This window comes from Rana temporaria, chromosome 3, assembly GCF_905171775.1.
Source record: "Rana temporaria chromosome 3, aRanTem1.1, whole genome shotgun sequence".
NCBI classification, from domain to species: domain Eukaryota; kingdom Metazoa; phylum Chordata; class Amphibia; order Anura; family Ranidae; genus Rana; species Rana temporaria.
The window spans coordinates 477620068-477641462 of NC_053491.1; the positions used below are offsets into that span (position 1 = coordinate 477620068).

The 21395-nt window shown below is 42.8% G+C and overlaps 1 protein-coding gene across 1 annotated transcript; it reads right to left on the reverse strand.

Moving 5' to 3' along the window:
* Window positions 1–774: 774 nt before the first annotated feature.
* Window positions 775–1728, reverse strand: LOC120930761 (olfactory receptor 11L1-like). The gene has a single exon (XM_040341933.1). The coding sequence runs from the start codon at window positions 1714–1716 to the stop codon at window positions 775–777; it is 942 nt and encodes a 313-aa protein (XP_040197867.1). The 5' UTR covers window positions 1717–1728.
* Between the last annotated feature and the right edge of the window lie 19667 nt (window positions 1729–21395).

Consider the following 21395-nt stretch of genomic DNA (forward strand, 5'->3'; position numbering starts at 1 on the left):
GAGTCCGGAACTTGTTTGAGCTTCAGGCGTTCGGCGTCAGGCGTATTGGCGTGCAGATGTGAACCATCTCCATAGGGAATAATGTATTTTTTCCCCTCTAGCGTATTTGAGCGTCACGCTTCAGGCGACAAAACGCTCAGGTGTGAATGCAGCCTGAGGCCCCATACACACCATAGAATCCATCCGCAGATAAATCCCAGCAAATGGGTTTCAGCGGATAGATCCTATGGTGTGTACACGCCAGCGGATCTTTATCTGCGGATATTTATCCCCTGGGATGGATTTCCAGCAGATGAATATTTGCTGACATGCTCAACAAATCCATCTGCTGAAGTCCATCCCAACGGATGGATCCGCTGGTCTGTACAGACTCACCGAATCCATCCGTCCGAAGGGATCCCCCGCATGCGTCGCAATGATTCAACGCATGCGTGGAATTCCTTATATGACAGCGTCGCGCCCGTCGCCGCGTCATAATCGCGGCGACCGCACGACACGTCATCGCCAGAGGATTTCGGTGCGGATTTCAATGCGATGGTGAGTACACTCCATCGCATTAAAATCTGCTGAAATCCTCGAGAGGATTTATCCGCGGAAACGGTCCGCTGGACCGTATCCGCGGATAAATCCTCCCGTGTGTATGGGGCCTCAGTGTTGGGAAAACACTCGTAAACAGGAGGACCGTCACTCCACCTCCATGGGGAATCTGTCTGGACTTTGTACTTTCCTTCTCAAGAAACTGAATACCAGTAACACATTCATAAGAACTCATTTTTACAGTGCTCGATGTGCCCAGATATGAGCAAAATGTTTAACAGCATCTTTGATATCCTTATTCTTTAGACTGTATATTAGAGGATTGAGCATCGGTGTCACCATCGTGTACAATATAGAAACGACTTTGCTTATAGACAAAGATAACCCCTTTGGTGGAAGTATATATATCGTAATTAGCGTTCCATAGAATATGCAGACAACGGTCAAATGAGAACTGCAGGTGGAGAAAGTTTTCCATCGATCAATGTTGGATGAGAGGCGTAGTATAGCCATGACTATACACCCGTATGATACAATGATTATAATCAAAGGGAAAACCATCACAGGAATGCTCAACAAGACAACCTCCATTTGAACGGCTGAAGTTTCTGAACAAGATAATTCTATAATAGGAGCAAAGTCACAGAAGAAATGGTCAATGACATTTGGACCACAGAACTCCAGAGTAGATAGCATTAAAGTGGTCACAAGGATGAAGATGAAACTCAACAACCAAGAACATAGGACTGACTTCAGGCAAGTTGGGAAACTCATCATCAAGGAATATCGGAGGGGGTAGCAGATGGCCATATATCTGTCATAAGCCATTATAGTTAATATGAAACATTCTGAGGACTCCAAGCCACCAAAAACATAAAACTGAGAAAAGCAACCCATGAGGGACATAGTGGACCCATTGTTTATTACACTTACAAGGGCATTGGGGATAATGTCTGTGGTCAGCAGGATGTCTGATAATGAGAGTTGGCTGAGAAAGAAGTACATGGGGGAATGGAGGCTTTTGCTGGAGGACACTAGTATGATGATCAAAAGATTTATACATACTGTCACACAGTAAATCAAAAGAAGGCAAACAAATATGAATCCTTTGAGTTTGTGAAAATTTCTAAACCCGAGTAAAAGAACTTCTGTAACTTTAGTCACGTTTCCGCCATTCATTTTCTGAAAATAAAGAGTAAATATTAACAATGATGATCACTAAATTGAAAAATGTTTGCGATATCATAAAGAAAAAGATTGATTACTGTTGCCCTTGGATGGTAATCAACATCCTTAACCACTTGCCGTCGCCGCACCGCCATAATACGTCCACAAGGTGGCTCTCCTAGGCGAGATCACGTATTATGACGTCCTGCCTTTTAGCCGCCACTAGGGGCGCACGCGCGCCGCCGGGCACACGCGATCGCTCGGTACAGAGCGGGGAACGGGAGCTGTGTGTGTAAACACACAGCTCTTGTTCCTGTCAGCAGGGGAAATGCTTTTCTTCGGTTCATACAATGTATGAACCGAGGATCAGTGTTTCACCTAGTGAGGCCACCCCCCCCCCCACAGTAAGAACACACCCAGGCATACTTAACCCCTTCCCCGCCCCCTAGTGTTAACCCCTTCACTGCCAGTGGCATTTTTATAGTAATCCAATGCATTTTTATAGCACTGATCGCTATAAAAATGCCAATGGTCCCAAAAATGTGTCAAAAATGTCCGAAGTGTCCGCCATAATGTCGCAATACCGAAAAAAAAAATCGCTGATCGCCGCCATTACTAGTAAAAAAAATATTAATAAAAATGCCATAAAAATACCCCCTATTTTGTAAACGCTATAACTTTTGCGCAAACCAATCAATAAACGCTTATTGCGATTTTTTTTTACGAAAAATATGTAGAAGAATACGTATCGGCCTAAACTGAGGAAAAAAAATGTCTTTTTATATATTTTTGGGGGATATTTATTACAGCAAAAAGTAAAAAATATTAATTTTTTTCAAAATTGTCGTTCTATTTTTGTTTATAGCGCAAAAAATAAAAAAACGCAGAGGTGATCAAATACCACCAAAAGAAAGCTCTATTTGTGGGAAAAAAAGGACGCCAATTTTGTTTGGGAGCCACGTCGCACGACCGCGCAATTGTCTGTTAAAGCGACGCAGTCCCGAATCGCAAAAAGTACTCTGGTCTTTGGGCAGCAATATGGTCCGGGGGGTAAGTGGTTAATGAACAAATATGCCATGTCCTAGTGTTATGTAAATAGAGAACAATTTAGGAGGAATTGAGGGAAAAATGGACCGCGGTTCTATAAACACTTTTAAAGCAGCATCAATAAATTTTGGTGAGCGTTTCACATTTGGGGCCAGATCCACGTACATCCGCGCATATATAGGCCGGCGTAGTGCATCTCATTTACGCTACGCTGCCGCAACTTAAAGAGGCAAGTGCTGTATTCTCAAAGCACTTGCGTCCTAAGTTACAGCGGTATAGCGTAAATGTGCCGGCGTAAGCGCGCCTAATTCAAATTGTGAAGAGGTGGGCGTGTTTTATGCTAATGAATCGTGACCCAACGTGATTGACGTTTTGAATGAACGGCGCATGCGTCGTCCATGGGGTATCCCAGTGCGCATGCGCGAAATCACGTCGCAAATAGTCAATGCTTTCGACGTGAACGTAACTTACGCAAAGCCCTATTCGCGAACGATTTACTCAAACAACGTAAACGACGAAAAATTTGACGCTGTCCCGACATCCATACTTAACATTGCGTACGCCTCATAGAGGCAGGGGTAACGTTACGCTGAAAAAAGCCTTACGTAAACTACGTAAAAAAATGTGCCGGGCAGACGTACGTTTGAGGATCGGCGAATCTAGCTAATTTGCATACTTGACGCGGAAGCGCCACCTAGCGGCCAGCGTAAATATGCACCTTCGATGCGACGGCGTACTAACACGTACGTCACTCGGATCTAGCCCACATTCAGGCGTATCTTGTTTTGTGGATACAAAACAAAGATACGACTGCGCATCGTAGAACTTACGCAGCGTATCAATAGATACGCCGCCGTAAGTTCTTTGTGGATCTGGCCCATAATGTTTATGGTTTGACTTTGTTTAACCACTTCATTACTGGGCACTTAAACCCCCTTCCTGCCCAGACCAATTTTCAGCTTTCAGCGCTGACGCATTTTGAATGACAATGACGCGGTCATACAACGCTGTACCCAAATTATATTTTTATGATTTTTTCCCCCACAAATATAGCTTTATTTTGGTGGTATTTGATCATCTCTGCGGTTTTTATTTTTTGCGCCATATACAAAAAAAGACAGAAAATTTAAAAAAAAAAACATTTTTTACTTTTTCGCAATAAGCGTATATTGATTGGTTTGCGCAAAACTTATAGCGCCTACAAAATAGGAGATAGATTTATGATTTATTTTTTATTTTTTACTAGTAATGGCGGCGATCTGCGTTTTTTTTTTGTCAGGCCTGCGATATTGCGGCAGACATATCGGACAATTTTGACACTATTTTGGGACCATTCACATTTATACAGTGCTAAAAAATGCATTGATTACTGTATAAATGTGACTGGCAGTGAAGGGGTTAACTCTAGGGGGTGAGGAAGGGGTTAAATGTGTAAACTGGGAGTGATTCTAACTGTGTGTGGAGGTGGACTGACTGGGGGAGGTGACCGATGCTGTGTCCCTATGTACAAGGGACACAGCATCGGTCTCCTCTCTCCCTAAAAGGAAGTGGAGCTCTGTGTTTACACACAGAGCTCCACGTCCCTGCTGTCACCGCCGATCGCGGGAACCTGGCGGACATCGCGGCCACCAGGCACACGCATCGGCCTCTTAGCGATGCGCTAGGCACAGTGTTTCCCCGCTGCACGCCCCCAGCGGCGCACGCGGGGAATGTAAATAGCAGGACGTCCACCCGGCACTTGAGAGCCGCGCTGTGGACGTCTTTCGTCTATAGCGCGGGTCTCAAGTGGTTAAAATTAAACTAATGTTGTTGTATTTGACAATTTAACTGAAACCTGTTTTCTCTCTATACAATTTAATGGGCTCCTGATGAAGCGATAATATATTTTGTGAAACATGTAGAGCACAAGTCTTTCATTGTGGATCCTGTGGACCTCCCATTGAGGAGATATTTATACTCAATATAGGCAATTACTATATAGACATCTCTGTAGCCAATTACCTACAATATTATTGAGTTACTCCCATTAGAGGGTCATTGGTTGATCCCAATTTTGTACTGTATTGTTTTTACCAATAATTTCATTTTCTTGTTTTATATGTATATAAATGTTATTTCTTTGTGAAACATTACATTTTGTATTTTTATATTAATGTGCCTACAAAGTCAATTTTTCCCTCAATTCCTCCTGAATTGTTCTCTATTTACATTGCGATATCATAAAATCATAATACCTGCCTTACATATCTTACATATTGTTGCTCTATAAATGAAAAGAAAGAACTTCAATTTTGCAAAAAAACAAAAATAATTTTTTTTTATATACTGCTATAAAGCACATCCAATAAAAACATTGACTAAAAAAATCAAATGTGTTCATCAATTTAGGCCAATACGTATTCTGCTACATATTTTTGGTAAAAAAAATCCCAATAAGTGTATATTGATTGGTTTGCACAAAAGTTATACCATCTACAAACTATGGGATATTTTTATTTATTTTTTTACTAGCAATAGCGGTGAACAGTGTGATATTGCGGTGGGCATTCTGACACTAAATGACACTTTTGACACTTTTTGGGAACCAGTGACAGTAATACAGTGATCAGACCAAAAAAATATGCACTGTCCCTGTACTAATGACACTGGCTGCAAAAAGGTTAACATGAGGGGAAATCAAAGGGGTATATGTGTGCCTAGCCAGTGTTTTACTAAACTGTTGGAGGTGTTTTTACTAGGGAAAGGCATGGATCCATGTTCCTTGTTTGCAAAGACACAGGACCCATGCCTTACCTTCTGTCAGAACAGATTGCTAAGACTAAAGTTAAGGTTGGGACTTTAAGTGAGGCAATAACTATATATACCTCCATCCCCAATAGATTGAATGGAAGGGCTCAGTTGTGGGACTTTAAATGAAGCACACTACTAGGTTATATGAACCAACTATAATAGATATTGTTTATTATTGCAAAGAGGGCATAACATACACATATAAACTGATAAATTATACTAAATCATAGGTCTCAATAAATAAGGTCTAGACCATGGGTCTTCAAACTATGGCCCTCCAGTTGTTCAGGAACTACATTTCCCATCATGCCCTAGTCATGTCTGTGAATGTCAGAGTTTTACAATGCCTCATGGGATGTGTAGTTCCACAACAGCTGGAGGGCCGTAGTTTGAGGATCCCTGGTCTAGACAATACAAGATTGTACCTAATTGTATCAACGTAGCATACATGGTAATGTATAATAGTGATAGGTCTTGATAGATAAGGTCTAGACGATACTTAGTTGTACATGTAGTGCCTGGCTACTTTCATAGCCGGTGCTGTTGTAAATTTATAGGGGGCCAGAGAGTTAGTTGCCCCTGGCCATGTTTATTTAGCTAAATTTAAGGCCTCTGTCCCAGCTCTGGCTGTACTGTGTGCCCATGCTTGCTTTCTGGGGACTTTCAGTCACCCCCAGACAGTAGGTGGCAGCAGTGGAGTCAGGGTCGTGTGGATATTTCTCCTCGGCAGCCAATCAGGAGGGTTGATCACCTTGCTGTGCATGCTGGGGTGGGGTATTTAGGGGGCAGACGCCATTGGTTGGGCGTCCTCGTCTTGCCGCCATCCACCTGGGCAGTCGTCCCACCACCCCCGTGTGTGGCCCTCCTGGCCAGGGTGTGTTAGTGTTGCAGTGTTCCTGGCTCTGGGACAACGTTTGCCCGGAGCACCTAATCTACTTGTGGGCCCGGTGTGTAGACTGGGTCTGCTATTTGCAAGTGGTCCTGGGCTGTCCGTCCCGTGGGAGGAAGCCGATTGATGGAGAACCTGTCTGCGAGATACCGAGCACGAGGCTGGTGTCTCAGGAGAGGCCTAATTGCTCATCGAAGGACACTTTGTTTCTGAGAGGTTGGACGATGGTCGCCTATCAGTTCCTGACATAATTAAGCTGTTTTGAAGGATATCCGGGTGCTGAATCCAGTTGAGAAGGATTTTGGACCAAAGCTATCTCCATCTTTAGGAGGGTCTGTGGCAGAGACTTCACCCTAAAGTTTCTGAGTGACACTCTGGCTGCTAGGCTGGTGAGAGAGGCCTATCCAGATGCACTGTACCCACTCTGGCGAAGAAAGTTGTCGTTGGAAGCAGGACTGTTTCCAGTAACCAGTTACATCTGAATCTGTTACCTTCCATACTGTCTATATCTTCACCTTTTCTACTATTTACCATTTTTACCCCATTGTGTAATAAAAGCAAAGAAAAGACACCTGTCGTGTGGACATTGACTTTATTACAGCTCTCATCCAGTACCCTAGACGGCAGGAGGACAGAGGTAACAGCAGCTCCTTTGGGGGTCGTGCTACATACATATTTGTCTCAAAGTAACATACATGGTAATGGGCATTGGGTATGTGAGCCAAATTTGTAATGGTAGCACATAAACAAGGTAACAATAAATATATTGGTCCATTAAAATATTAAAATGCAGATATTAAACATATACTGTGACGTATCGTTGTGGAGAAGCTCTATGCGTTTTGTGGTCACTATACCAATCGTCAGGAGCAGATACACAGTAAATGGGTATCTAAAATAGAATGAAAAATGCTAAAATAATATAATAGAAACTATGTAAAACACATACAATGCAAAAAAGGTCCCAAACATTCTCACCTATCAATAGCATATAGGTATGGTTGTAGGATGGTATCAATGGTAGTGGGCGGCTATGGAAGACATCATCCCTGGGAGCTGAGACGGTAACGTCAGAGGCACGGCAGTATCACCAGCAATCAATAGTGAATGTGAAGGTAGGGTAACCGGTCAACAGCTGGAGTATGTGTAGTTGGTAGTGTATATAATATATTGTATGATTAATTCCCAGGGGTATCTGTAGAAATGAATAGGTTAGAAATGAGTTAATTGCACAGCTGATAAACTGGAAGGAAGCTCCAAGCAATGTGGGTAAGAAATATATATCACGTGAATAAAAGATCTATTTACCATAACATAGAGGGCATAAATAAAAGCCATAGTGGAAGTGTAAAAATAACTGAGAAAAAGTACAACCATAGGTACCTGCATAGGTACCTGCAAGGGTATAAAGGAGGAATTATTCCACAGGTGCAAAAAGTATCATGAAAATATGTCAGCATAGGGTGTTGATGTGGTGAAGGTGGAGTATATATAATGGCCGTAAACCAATGGCAACCATCGAAGCCACGCAGCTTCAAAGGGGGGGGGGCGGCGCCGGCGCCCGAGCAGCACAACACGCTCAGTGTTTGGGGCCCAAACCACCCTGGTGGTGAACGCAGATGGAGAGCCATGTCAGTGTCACGGCGTCACAAGTGACGTCGCCTGCTAGACATGTGAGTGTAACGTCGACCCGCAGCGAGTATCTTCTGTCAGAACGGCAATCTGCCTTGTTTACACATTAGATCATCCCCGCCTCTTTGGCCTTAGAGGACCGGAGCAACGTCTTTTGCTTTTTTTTATAGCAAATGATCAAACACATTTTTGTTTTGATCTTTTGCTTTTAAAGATGAAGAAGAGATTTGGGATATTTTTGTCCCCATATCTCTCCATAAAGAGGACTGATCATCCTTATTTATATTACAAGGGATGTTTATATTCCTTGTAATATAAATACAAGTGATATAAAATACATAAAGGGACAGTGTAAAAAATAAATAAATGGATAACTCTTGAAAGGTGCAATAAGAGCCGGTTCACACTGGGGCGGCACGCCTTCAGGGGTGACTCGGCAAGGCGTCCTGAAGAAGACTTCAGAGGCGACTTGCAAAATGACTTCTGTATAGAAGTCAATGCAAGTCGCCCCGAGTCGCCCCTGAAGTCGCACAAAAACCTTTTTCTAAGTCAGAGCGACTTGCGTCGCTCCTATTAGAACGGTTCTGGTGAATAGAATGGGACGCGACTTGTCAGGCGGCTGAGTCGCCTGACGAGTCGCCCCAGTGTGAACCAGCTCTCAGGGTTAGACATGTGCACAACAAAAAAAAAAATTGTTTTGTTTCGTCTTGTTCCGTAGCTTAGTAAAGATTCGTAATTTCGTAAGACGCAAGTTTTCCTATTCGGACCGTTCGTATTTTCGTAACAGTTTTATTTTCATTTATACTGAATGATTCGTAACTTTTTGCCAACAAACTTCAAAATGAGCAAGTTTTCATCGGACAAAAGTTTGCTCTGCAAACAGACAAACTTTTCGGCAACAAAAGTCCGGCCAACTCCCTTCGGACAAAAATCCACGGAAACGTTTGTTTGAAGTCCGATCGTGTGTACGAGGCTTTACACTGTCCAATGGGACGCAGCACAAAAGAGATAAGCTGATTGGCTAAGATATTAAGAAAGATACATCACTCACTAGTCACTAACTACACTGCCCATTCGAAAGAACGCTTTGAGTACACAAATTTACGAACAGACAAAGAAACGGATTTAAAAAACACACAAATGAAAATACTAACATACGAATCAAAATATGAATATACAAAATTAAGAAAAGACAAAGGATTTTAAATACGGAATGCAAATAGTTTGTTATAGATGTCATTTTCGTTCTTTTGCTGTTTCAGTGTTTTGTATTCTAGTAAGTTTGTCCAATCGTACGTTCGTATTTTCTCGTGTTCGTTATGTTGCTTATTCATAATTCCGTAATTTTCGGATTTTAGTACTTTCAGCTATTCAGATGTTCGAATTGATACGAATGTATGAATACTAATATATGCTTCTTTATGTTACTTTTTTGTTAGCGGTTTGTAGAGGCGGCATCTGTCGGCTCTTACTCACACATTTTGACCTCTGCTTCTCCCCTTAGTTGGAAACCGTGTAGAACTTACAAGATACAACTTAAGCCCTGTACACACAATCGGATATCTGATGGAATCTAATCCGATGGATGTTCTATTTTTTTTCACCGATGGAAAATAAACCGATGGGGCCCACACACGACCGGTTTGGCCGATGAAAACAGTCCATCGGTCCGTTTTCATCAGACAAACCGATCGTGTTTACAGGGCTTTAGTCATATGTTTTATTGTACTATTTGTCTTACTTGTGAACAACTTTCAATAACATTTTTTGTAGGAAAAAAATTGATAAATAAATAAATAAATGAATAAATAAGAAAATAATATAAACATTTAAGCCCCCCTCTATGTGCTTATGTGATGCACAGAATGCATACGTAAGTCGCTCACGCATATGTAAATGGTGTAACATTTTAGGTATCTATTTACTCAGTGTAACATCATCTTTCATATTTTACAAAAAAGGGGTATATATTATGTTTTCTTGTTTTTAAATTCATAAAAAATAAAAAATAAATTGCATTTGAAAAATTGCTGCGCAAATACTATGTGAAATAAAAATCGCCATAATCGCCTGTTAATATATATATATATATATATATATATATATATACCGTATTTTTCGCACCATAAGACGCACTTCCCCCTCCCCATAAAATGGGAGGAAATGCCTGTGCGTCTTATGGAGCGAATATAGATCAGCCCCCCGCCGCCGAATACCGCTCGGCTCCTCAGCTGTGGCTTGCCTGCTTCTCCCTGTCAGGAGAGAAGCAGGCACTGTGAGTACGTGACAGGGAGCGTGTCCCCCCTCCTTCTCCGGGCATACCGCTCTCTGTTCGCCCCCCCCCCCCGCCGCCGAATACCGGGCCGGGCCAGCCGCTTGGCTCCTCAGCTGTGGCTTGCCTGTTTCTCCCTGTCAGGAGAGAAGCAGGCACTGTGAGTGCCGTATGTGACAGGGAGCGTGTCCCCCCTCTTTCTCTGATAAAGAAATTTAAAATGTTAAAAAAACGTTGCCTTTCGTGAAAGATATTACCTAAACTTCATATTTTTTTCTTGAAAAGAAAAACAATTTATTACATTTCTGAGCAAGAATTTGCGCTATAAGATTTATAGAAATGGTTGTAGAAAGATAAAAATACAATCAGAACATGGTTAAAAATATGACTTTTATATTACGCTCCAGATTCAAGTTTTATTGTATAATTCCTATATGAAGCTTACAATACCAAGAGCAAGAGATCAACATATACGGCATGTAGTCTGTAGTTTATGCATCAGTTACATTTTGAGAGACAAAACACAAAACAGCCACAGAATAGAGAGGACACATAGAATTAGCATTTAGCTACTGTGTTTTATAGGCATTTGAAAAATCTTTTGAGAAAAGAAAAAAAAATATCCTCCTTGTATATATTGTTAAATAACAACCTCAGCTCTCCCATCTTTACACCCCTATAGACCAGAGTTATTTTTACATTTCACTATGGGCCTATTAATTCAGCAATAATTGTTTGCATTACTTATAATAACAATGGGATACAGTACATGTATAATTTTTTTTAAGACAAACTCATCTATCTTTTGATGACATTGTCTTGCAAATTATTTATTTTTTTATGCAATCCATCAACCAAAAAACAGCAAAATAACATTTAAAAACATACAGTATTTATCGGCGTATACCGCGCACTTTTTTCCCCTTAAAATAAGGGGGAAATTGTGGGTGCGCAATATACGCCGACACCCGCTTCCCGTGCTCAGTTTGAATGCCTGCGCCGACATATACCGTGTGCAGTACACTCGGCTACATTCGGCCAGGCTCGGCTTCGCTCGTGCTCACGCATAAACGTCACAGAGCGTGAGCACGAGCGAAGCTGAGCCTGGTCGAATGTAGCCGAGGGTACTGCACTCGGTATACGTCGGCGGAGGCGTTCAAACTGAACACGGGAAGCAGCGATTTGACGGGGAGACATCGCGGGAGAAGCCGGGAGGACACCACTGAAGCCGCAGAAGGAACGCCGGACCCAACGAGGAGGACACCAACGAAGCCGCAGACGGACCCGACGAGGAGAACACCACCGAAGCCGTAGACAGACCCGACGAGGAGGACACCACCGAAGCCGCAGACGGACACCGGACCCAACAAGGCCGCCGATGGACGCCGCGCAAGACACCAAAACTGTAAGTACTAAAATGTTTTTTTTACAGGAATGCGGGTACACATTAAGGGTGCGCGCTATACGCCGGAGCGCGCAATACCCCGATAAATACGGTATATAATTTTCAACTTAGATGATACTTCTTTAGACTAAAAGTATGAATGTTATTTCATAATTTTTCTCATTTAACCACTTTAATACAGGGCTTTTATACCACTTCCATACCGGGCCTATTCTGTCACTTCTCTCCTTCATGTACAAATCATCATTCTTTTGCTAGAAAATTACTTAGAACCCCCAAACGTTTAATATGTTTTTTTTTTTAGCAGACACCATAGGGATTAAAATGGCGGTCATTGCAACGTTTTATCTTGCAGGTATTTGTGCAATCATTTTTCAAACGCCTTTGTTTTGGAAAAAAAATTGTTTTATAAATTAAAAAATAACAAAACGTCTTTTATAAAACATGAAAGATGATGTTACGCTGAGTAAAAAGATACCTAACATGTCACGCTTTAAAATTGCGCACACTCATGGAATAGCGCCAAACTTTGATACTTAAAAATCTTAAAAATGCGCTCTAATGCACGCGGCGATACCTCACATGTGTGGTTTGAATGGCGGGGAAAGGGGTGTTTTAATTGTTTTATTATTATTATTTTTTTTACTTAATTTTTTTTTTTTACACTTTTTTTTACACTTTTTTCCTATTACAAGGAATGTAAACATCCCTTGTAATAGGAATGGTTTGTGGCAGGTCCTCTTTATGGAGAGATGTGGGGTCAATAAGATAAAAAATTAGTCACTGATTGTCATGGTCTTACCTCTTGCTGGCTTCTTTCATCTGACATGTGCTGGCGGCCATGTTAGTTTCTGGGCTTCTTATAACTTACCACACCCTGCGGCTCCTCCTTCCCACTGGGAGGAGCTGGATGCCTTGCATATATATAGGAGGTCTGTTGCTTCAGTTCCTTGCTTGGTCCTCTTGTATTCACATGCTCCTGAGATTGTGCTGCTGCTTTTGGTTACCGACCCGGCTTCCACGGACTACCCTTCTGGATCCTGATCCCTGGCTTCGTTCGGACTACCCTTCTGGTTCCTGATCCCTGGCTTCGTTCGGACTATCCTTCTGGTTCCTGATCCCTGGCTTCGTTCGGACTATCCTTCTGGTTCCTGATCCCTGGCTCCGGTGGAGGACTCTGCACTGTTTGATCATCCGTTTGGACTTTTACCTTGCTGTTTGGTTTTCAATAAAGCCTTCCTATTTCATTTATCTATTGTTGTACGTCTGATTCATGCTTCCGTGACACCGATCTCATGCTTACTAGCCGCAATCACAGCTTTGTTTACTTCCGGGAACCCGTGCGTGACGTCATAACGTTGCGCCTGAGCCTCTGACGGTCATATCTCTATGATCCTCATGCAATTTATTTTGCATTTTTTTCTGCAATTTTTACACTGTTCTTTTAATTTTAATTTTTGTATCACTCCCAAAACATTCCTTGTGATAACAGCATAACAGGTCCTCCTTATGGAGAGATATGGGGTCTAAAAGACTCTAATGACGCGTACACACAACCGTTTTCCGGTCAAGCAAAAAAAAGAAAAAAGTTTTTCTCGACGTGATTACTCTCAAGCCTGTCTTGCATACACACGATCATGAAAAAAACGCTTGAGAAAAGCGTGGTGACATTCAAAAACGTACAGTGGCACTATAAAGGGGAAGTTCCATTAAAATGGCGCCACCCTTTGGGACGCTTTTGCTCATTTCTGAGAATGCACGTTTTTTCCCCCTCGGGAAAGCATACACACAAGCGTTTTTCACCAAAAGAAAAAGACAGATGGGAAAAACAACGAGAAAAAATAGAGCAGGTTCTATTTTTTTTGCGGGCAGATTTCTCGTCGAGGAAACTGCTATGGAGCATACACACGACCGGTTTTCACGACCAATCTAAAACATTTCATTTTTCTCGTCATGAAAAATGGTCATGTGTATGCGGCATAACTTTCCCCTCTACCTTTAAAAGCAAACAATCAAAAACAAAAACAAAAAAACAAAATCTTTTGCTTTAGGAAAATAAAAAGAAGAAACGTGTTTACATGGCCCGAGAACCTGGAAGTGACATCATGACATCATGACGTCACTCTGGTCCTCCAAGTGCATAGAGATTAGCGGTGGCCATCTTGCCATCGCTTATCTCTATGGGAAGACACTGTCGGCTAGGGATGAGCTTCGTATTCGAGTCGAACTCATGTTCCACTCGAACATTGTGTGTTTTGGGCCGTTCGCGACAAATTCGAGTGGCGTTTCACAGCCCATAATTCACTGCGACATCGCAGTGCATTGCTGGCTTATGATTGGCGGAGGCATGCACTATGACCTGCATGCTTGGCCCATCACAGCTTGCAAAAAACAGAGAGCCATAATTGGCCAAAGCCAGGGTGGCTTTGGCCAATTATGGCTCAGGGGGTTTAGTACACGCCCCACACTATAAAAGGCCATCTGCAGGTCGGCCTTGTGTAGTGTGTTGCGGTGGTTAAGAGAGAACAGAGAGAGACAGAGAGAGAGTGTCATTTTTTGCAGGTAGATAGAGCAGGCAGGCTATTCAGTTAAAGTTACAGTGTGTAGAGGATATATATACATCCCAGGTGTTGTATATATATTTATACACTGTATAGTTTAACTAGATCAGCTCTTCCTAATTTACTGGCAGGCAGGTGATTGTGCTAGCTGCAGTATTCTCATGTGGTGTATTGCCCGTGTCCTCTGCAGTGTGCACCATAAAGCTACTTTGTGTGTATTGCCTTTGTCCTCTGTAGTTTGCACCTAAAGCTACTTGGTGTGTAATGCCGTGTCCTCTGCAGTGTGCACCTAAAGCTACGTGGTGTGTGTACTGTCTGTGTCTGTGCTATTTTTCTCAATGATTTTCATCCATATTGCAGGGACCAGACATTATATGAAAGTCGCAAGCCCTGGCGTGGTAGCCAGGCACTATAGCATTGTGTATAAGCTCTGGGGAAAACGGAGCACAGATAGAACTGCTTGCCTTATGGGAAAGGGGGGTGCTATAGGTGAAGAACACAGAGGTCAGCTATAGTGTCTGACCACCTGTGTCAGGGGTAAGCGTAACACTACTTTGTCCACATTGTTTGCATTGCAACCCTTCCTTATACAACAAACAGTCTAATGGAAGGTTTTAATCTTTTGTGTTCATGTATCTTTTTTTATTGGTTGGTATTGATGTGGTGGTTTAGCTGCAGGTGTGTCTTCTATTCCTTTTTTCAGCATATTCTTTCTCTTTCCGGGCAATTCACACACCAATTTTCTTTTTTTTATATTTATTTTATTGTTTTCTTAATTATTATAATCTACCAAATTTTGCATACAGTTCCTGGTGTAGGTGGCCCCAGAGTGGAATATTCCCAGCTGCCATGTGTGTTTGTTTTTAGTTGTCTTTATACTTTTTATTCATTTATCCACATTGTTTGCATTGAAAACCCTCCCTTATACAACATACTGGGGTAGATTCAGGTACCTGTTTCAAATCTGCGCCGGCGTATCGTTACACTGATTCTCAAAGGCAGATACGCTTAAAAAATAGGCTTCCTCCGCCGACGTAACTTGAATGCGGCGGCGTATAATTGTGTGCAATATTACGCTGGCCGCTAGGGGCGCTTCCATTGTTTTCGGCGTAGAGTATGCAAATTACCTAGATATGCCGATTCACAAACGTACGTGCGCCCGGCGGTAGTTTTTTTACGTTGCTTGCGTAAGGCTTTTTACGGCGTAACATTGCTCCTGCTATTAGGTGGCGCACGCAATGTTAAGTATGGCCGTCGTTCCCGTGTCGAAATTTGAATTTTTTAAGTCGTTTGCGCAAGTCGTCCGCGAATAGGGCTGGACGTAATTTACGTTCACGTCGAAACCAATACGTCGTTGCGGCGTACTTGGGAGCAATGCACACTGGGATATGTACACAGACGGCGTATGCGCCGTTCGTACAAAACGTCAATCACGTCAGGTCATCATAGATTAACATAAAACACGCCCCCTTCCACATTTGAATTTCGCGCTTACGCCGGCCCCATTTACGCTACGCCGCCGCAACTTACGGAGCAAGTGCTTTGTGAATACTGCACTTGCTCCTGTAAGTTGCGGCGGCGTAGCGTAAATACAATACGCTGCGCCGCCGTAACATCAAGCGCAGCTACCTGAATCTACCCCACTGTCTACTAAAAATTTTCTTATGTTTTTTGTTGATGTATATTTTTTATTGGTTGGTATTGATGTGGTGTTTAAGCTGAACATAGCAGAGACCAGGCATGTCTTCTATTCCTTTGGTTTGCTAGCATACTCTTTCACTTAGCAATCTGACTTCATGAATTACCCTTAGCAATCCAGTCTCATGAATGACTCTTAGCAATCTGATCTCATGAATGACTCTTAGCAATCTGATCTCATGAATGACCCTTAGCAATCCGATCTCATGAATGACTCTTAGCAATTTGATCTCATGAATGACCCTTAGTAATCCGATCTCAAGAATGACCCTTAGCAATCCGATCTCATGAATTATCGTTAGTAATCCGATCTCATGAATGACCCTTAGCAATCTGACCTCATGAATTAGCCTTAGCAATCCAATCTCATCAATGACCCTTAGCAATCCGATCTCATGAATTACCCTTAGCAATCTGGTCTCATGATTGATCCATACCAATCCAATCTCATGAATGACGCTTAACCATCCGGACTCATGAATGATTCTTAGCAATCCGATCTCATGTATTACCCTTAGAAATCCGGCCTCATGAATGACCCTTAGCAATCCAATCTCATGAATGATCCTTACCAATCTGGTTTTATGAATGACTCTTACCAATCCAATCTCATGAATGACGCTTAGCAATCCAGACTCATGAATGACTCTTAGCAATCCGGTCTCATGAATGACTCTTACCAATCCAATCTCATGAATGACTCTTACCAATCCAATCTCATGAATGACTCTTAGCAATCCGAACTCATGAATGACTCTTAGCAATCCGATCTCAGGAATGACTCTTAGCAATCCGGTCTCATGAATGACGCTTAGCAATTCCGGACTCATGATTGACCCTTAGCAATCTGACCTCATGAATGACTCTTAGCAATCTGACCTCATGAATTACCCTTAGCTCCAGCTGCCAATGCAACAGCTTTGTTAACCTTCCAAGGGGTCTCCCACACAACACATGCTGGTATACCACTTGACACTTCAAGTGCTTCCATACCAGCTTGCAAAACAGTCCTTTCCTTTAGTTCATGGAAAGGGCATGTCCAATGTTAACATTTTCTTAACTTTCAATACTTTTTAATGTGTTTTTGTTAAACATTTTTTGCTGATTTACTTTTATTATAATTTAATTTTTAATTTTGCCATCCCTGCCCATGTCTAGCAAACATGGTCTCCTACCAAGTGTTTATTCTAATGGACTACTGAATGTCAACTATGTATCACTAGCTGAAGGTGTCCCAATATACAGTAGGACCAATATGAGCTTGAGGTATTGCCCTTCTGTGTTTAATAAGTGTGATGGTTTTGGGGTTTTGTACTCAAAGGTAGTTCTCAGTGAGTTCAGTTCATCCAGAAGTGGTTTAGTCCAATCCGGCCAGTCTCCTGATGATAATGTCTATGGTGAAACGCGTTGAGGTGAAGCATATTGATGTATCTAATTTTAGACATGCTTCTGATGAAGCGGCCTTCGCCGCGAAACTAGTCAAGATGATTGTCGTGACCCTCAATTTACCGTTTCCTTCTCCTTTGGGGATGAGATTATCGGTGTTGTGTACGGTCGTCACCATTTTAATTCTGTAACCCTTTATTGTGTTTTATTGATGTTGTATTCAATAAAATTATTTTTGTGTTTTTATATTTGTATTTGTATAATTGATATCTATTTTATTAGTACCGCAATAGTCCAATTGCCCCCCTTTTTTCTTTGGCTCTCTGGTTTGGGGACCTTAGACCCAATCCTTCTATACTTAAATTTCTGGACGGTGGTACATTCTACCATATCACTTATGTATTCCCACTTTAGAGGCTATACTTTAATTCTTAATTAGGTGGATAACACACCTGGGCCCCTGTAGGGCGGCCTGCGACAGGCACTGGGGTTGGTAATCCCGCCCACCAAGCACTCCCCAATATCGGGGAGTAGCCTCTGACTATATAATATTTTACCCCACCCCATGAAGTTTCCTACATTTGATGGTGTGTCTTAAGCGACTTCTTATTGCAAATTGTTTTGGCACAGTCTGGATATGAGGGTTGGGATTACCCCCCTGTCCATTGTCTGAATTACCATCAGACTGTTCTGGACAACTCCAACTCCCATAGACTAATGCTTAATCTGCCCAATGCGAGCTACAACCGCGTGGATATATTGAGTATCTCTTATCACCTTGAGTGTATGTCACCTGTCCCGTGTGAGCGCCATGATCCCCCTCGGCTTATTGTTGCCATAGTGGCACGCATGGCGATGCCGTCGGAGGCTCTTGTTCTTACCCCTCATATGCCTTAATCGTCCGCAATTCGTCCTAGCTCACCTTGGTGCCCATTATTTAGTGGGCACCTTTATGTAATGCTCATTGTAACTGTATTTTATTTACATTAATTGCATCTTATTTTTACCTATTGTATTTACTTGTACACACCTTTTTACATGTATTTATTTTTACTTAATTGGACTGCTTGCCACTCTCCGCTCTTTATGGGTAAGTCTGGGCTTCTCCGGACTGCTTTCCGGCGACGATCAGGTGACCGCCCTGGTGGGGCTAACTAGTCCTGCCCCTTGGGGTTGTACCTCACCTGTATGCGTCCCTGTGCGGGCTTCCGTCCCTCACACCTTGGGGTACTGACACGCGGCGCATACGCAAACTGATCGCGCTGTCGCCGTGTGGGCGGTCAGATCCGGCGACACTGCGCAACGGTGGTTGTCCACGTGTGTCAGTGCCACCGGATAGGGAGCATTTAAGCAGGACTCCCCTGTTTCCAGCGCAATGGATGCCGGATCCCGGGATCGCTGTGGCTTCACCCAGTCCACAGTAAGATATCGCTAGCCTCGCTTAGTATCCTTTTCAGCCCGACCTTGTTCATCCCCTTCCTCCCCCCTTTTCCTTTTTTATTCACCATCACCCTTATATATATATATATATATATATATATATATATATATATATATATATATATATATATATATATATATATATATATATATATATATATATATATACATATATTTATAACCCCTGATTTTATACCCCTTTTTCTATTATTAGGTGTCACTGTGCTGGCGTCACTACCCTGACGCCACTTTGGGATTCTATGTGGTCCCTCATCTTCACACATTCCATCTTCATCGACATTCCTGCTGAGTTAACATATGCTTTTCAGCGAATGTTCCAGTTGGGATCCTGCTCCCGGGACCCTTCACACGTACTACTTACTTTCCTGTATCTAAGGTACACATTTCCACTCTTGTTTTCTTTTCTTATTTACCTTGCTCTCTCTTCATTTCCACACTTTCTCTCCTCTACCCTCCCCCTTCCCCCTCCCCTCCTCTACCCTCCCCCTTCCCCCTCCCCTCCTCTTTACCTCCCCCTCCCCCCCTTTTTTTCCCTCCCTTCCCTTTTCCCTCCCCTTTCCTCCTTTTCCTGCTCCACACCCCCTTTCGCTCCTTTCCCACCCACACCACCACACAATTTTACACTTTTACTATTGGCAGTTATCACGTGTGTTTATGTACTCCCCACTAGTCCAAGGCCTGGGCTTTAGATATTAATCACTCTTTTTATCTTACATATCTGGCAAGTAGGTGCGTCCACATATGTGTCCCCCCTGGTTGCCGCATGGGACCTTGTTTGGTGATCCCCGCTGTCCTTGCCCGCGGGTTCTATAGGTAAGCAGCTGAGCCCTTGTCCCCAATCTACTTATTGTAGTTTTGTTTAATGTATAACCATCGATTGTTTGTCAATCTAATTTTAAACATTCTTCGGATGAAGCAGCCTTCGCCGCGAAACTAGTCAAGATGATTGTTGTGACCCTGAATTTACCGTTTCCTTCTCCTTTGGGGATGAGATTATCGGTGTTGTGTATAGTCGTCACCATTTTAATTCTGTAACCCTTTATTGTGTTTTATTGATGTTGTATTCAATAAAATAATTTTTGTGTTTTTATATTTGTATAATTGATATCTATTTTATCAGTACCACAATAGTCCGAATGCCCCCCCCCCTTTTTCTTTGGCTCTCTGGTTTGGGGACCTTAGACCCAATCCTTCTATACTTAAATTTCTGGATGATGGTACATTCCATCATATCACTTATGTATTCCCACTTTAGAGGCTATACTTTAATTTAGAACTAAAATCGAAAAGAAAGTTTACTCTAAAAAAAATTGTGTCCCACGATCCAGCGGTGTATATACCCCAGCCGTTTTCTACCCGTGTCCTTCCTCAGAGGCACCGGAGTCTCTACTATGGGCACCCCAGCTTTGACAGCTTGCGGCTTCAGAGAAGGGTGCCCAATGCACATGTGCGAGTGGCGCTGTGCTCTGTGACTGGTCCCAAAGACTTCTAGGACCTGTCATGTATCCCGGAAGACTTAGGAAAGGGGAACTTCTGCTTCCAATTTCCCCCTTCTCCCTTTCACAAACAGGAGCTGGGGAGGAGGCCTTAATGTGTAAGCTCCAGTTTTGGGTGGAACTCCGCTTTAGAAAAACTTAATAGTATATTTTGTGAACTTTTTTCCAAAGTACCACTTTGTATTGTTTTAAAAGCTAACATATTAAATTGTACAGTAATAGAATGTCAAAACAAAGTGTACAAAAACACTTCAAAACCACAACCTGAAATTCCCCAAGCCCCCTCACATCCCTGTATTTAAAATATAGACTTTAAATACACTATATTACCAAAAGTATTGGGACACCATACTTTAATGGCATCCCACTCTTAGGGCCAAATTCCCAAAAAAGCTGCCTAACTTAACTTTCAGCAGTTAAGTTACACTGACTTAAAATTTCTACCTAAGTGCCTGATCCACAAAGCACTTACCTAGAAATTACACGCCGTGTAACTTAAGTGCCTCCGTCGCAAGGCGGTCCTCCTCTCCGGGGGGCGTTTAAAATTTAAATGAGGCGCGCTCCCGCGCCGGCCGTACTGCGCATGCGTGTGACGTAATTTTTCCGACGTGCAGCGCGCGAACGTAATTGACGCCGGGCTTTGTGGATTGCGACGGGACACTAAAGTTGCGACGGGTGAAAAAAAATATACGCGCCGGGAAAACAAATAATTATAAAAAAAAATTACAGCGTCGCTCGGCATGCATTCCTGAGAGGGAGAACTCCATGCCAATTTTCAAAGAAAAAACCGGCATGGGTTCCCCCCCCCAGGAGCATACCAGGCCCTTAGGTCTGGTATGGGTTGTAAGGAGACCCCCCCTACGCCGAAAATTCGACGTAGGGGGTCCCCCTACAATCCATACCAGACCCGTATCCAAAGCACGCTACCCGGCCAGTCAGGAAAGGGAGTGGGGACGAGCGAGCGCCCCCCCCCCCCCCCTGAGCCGTGCCAGGCCGCATGCCCTCAACATGGGGGGGTTGGGTGCTCTGGGGCAGGGGGGCGCACTGCGGGCCC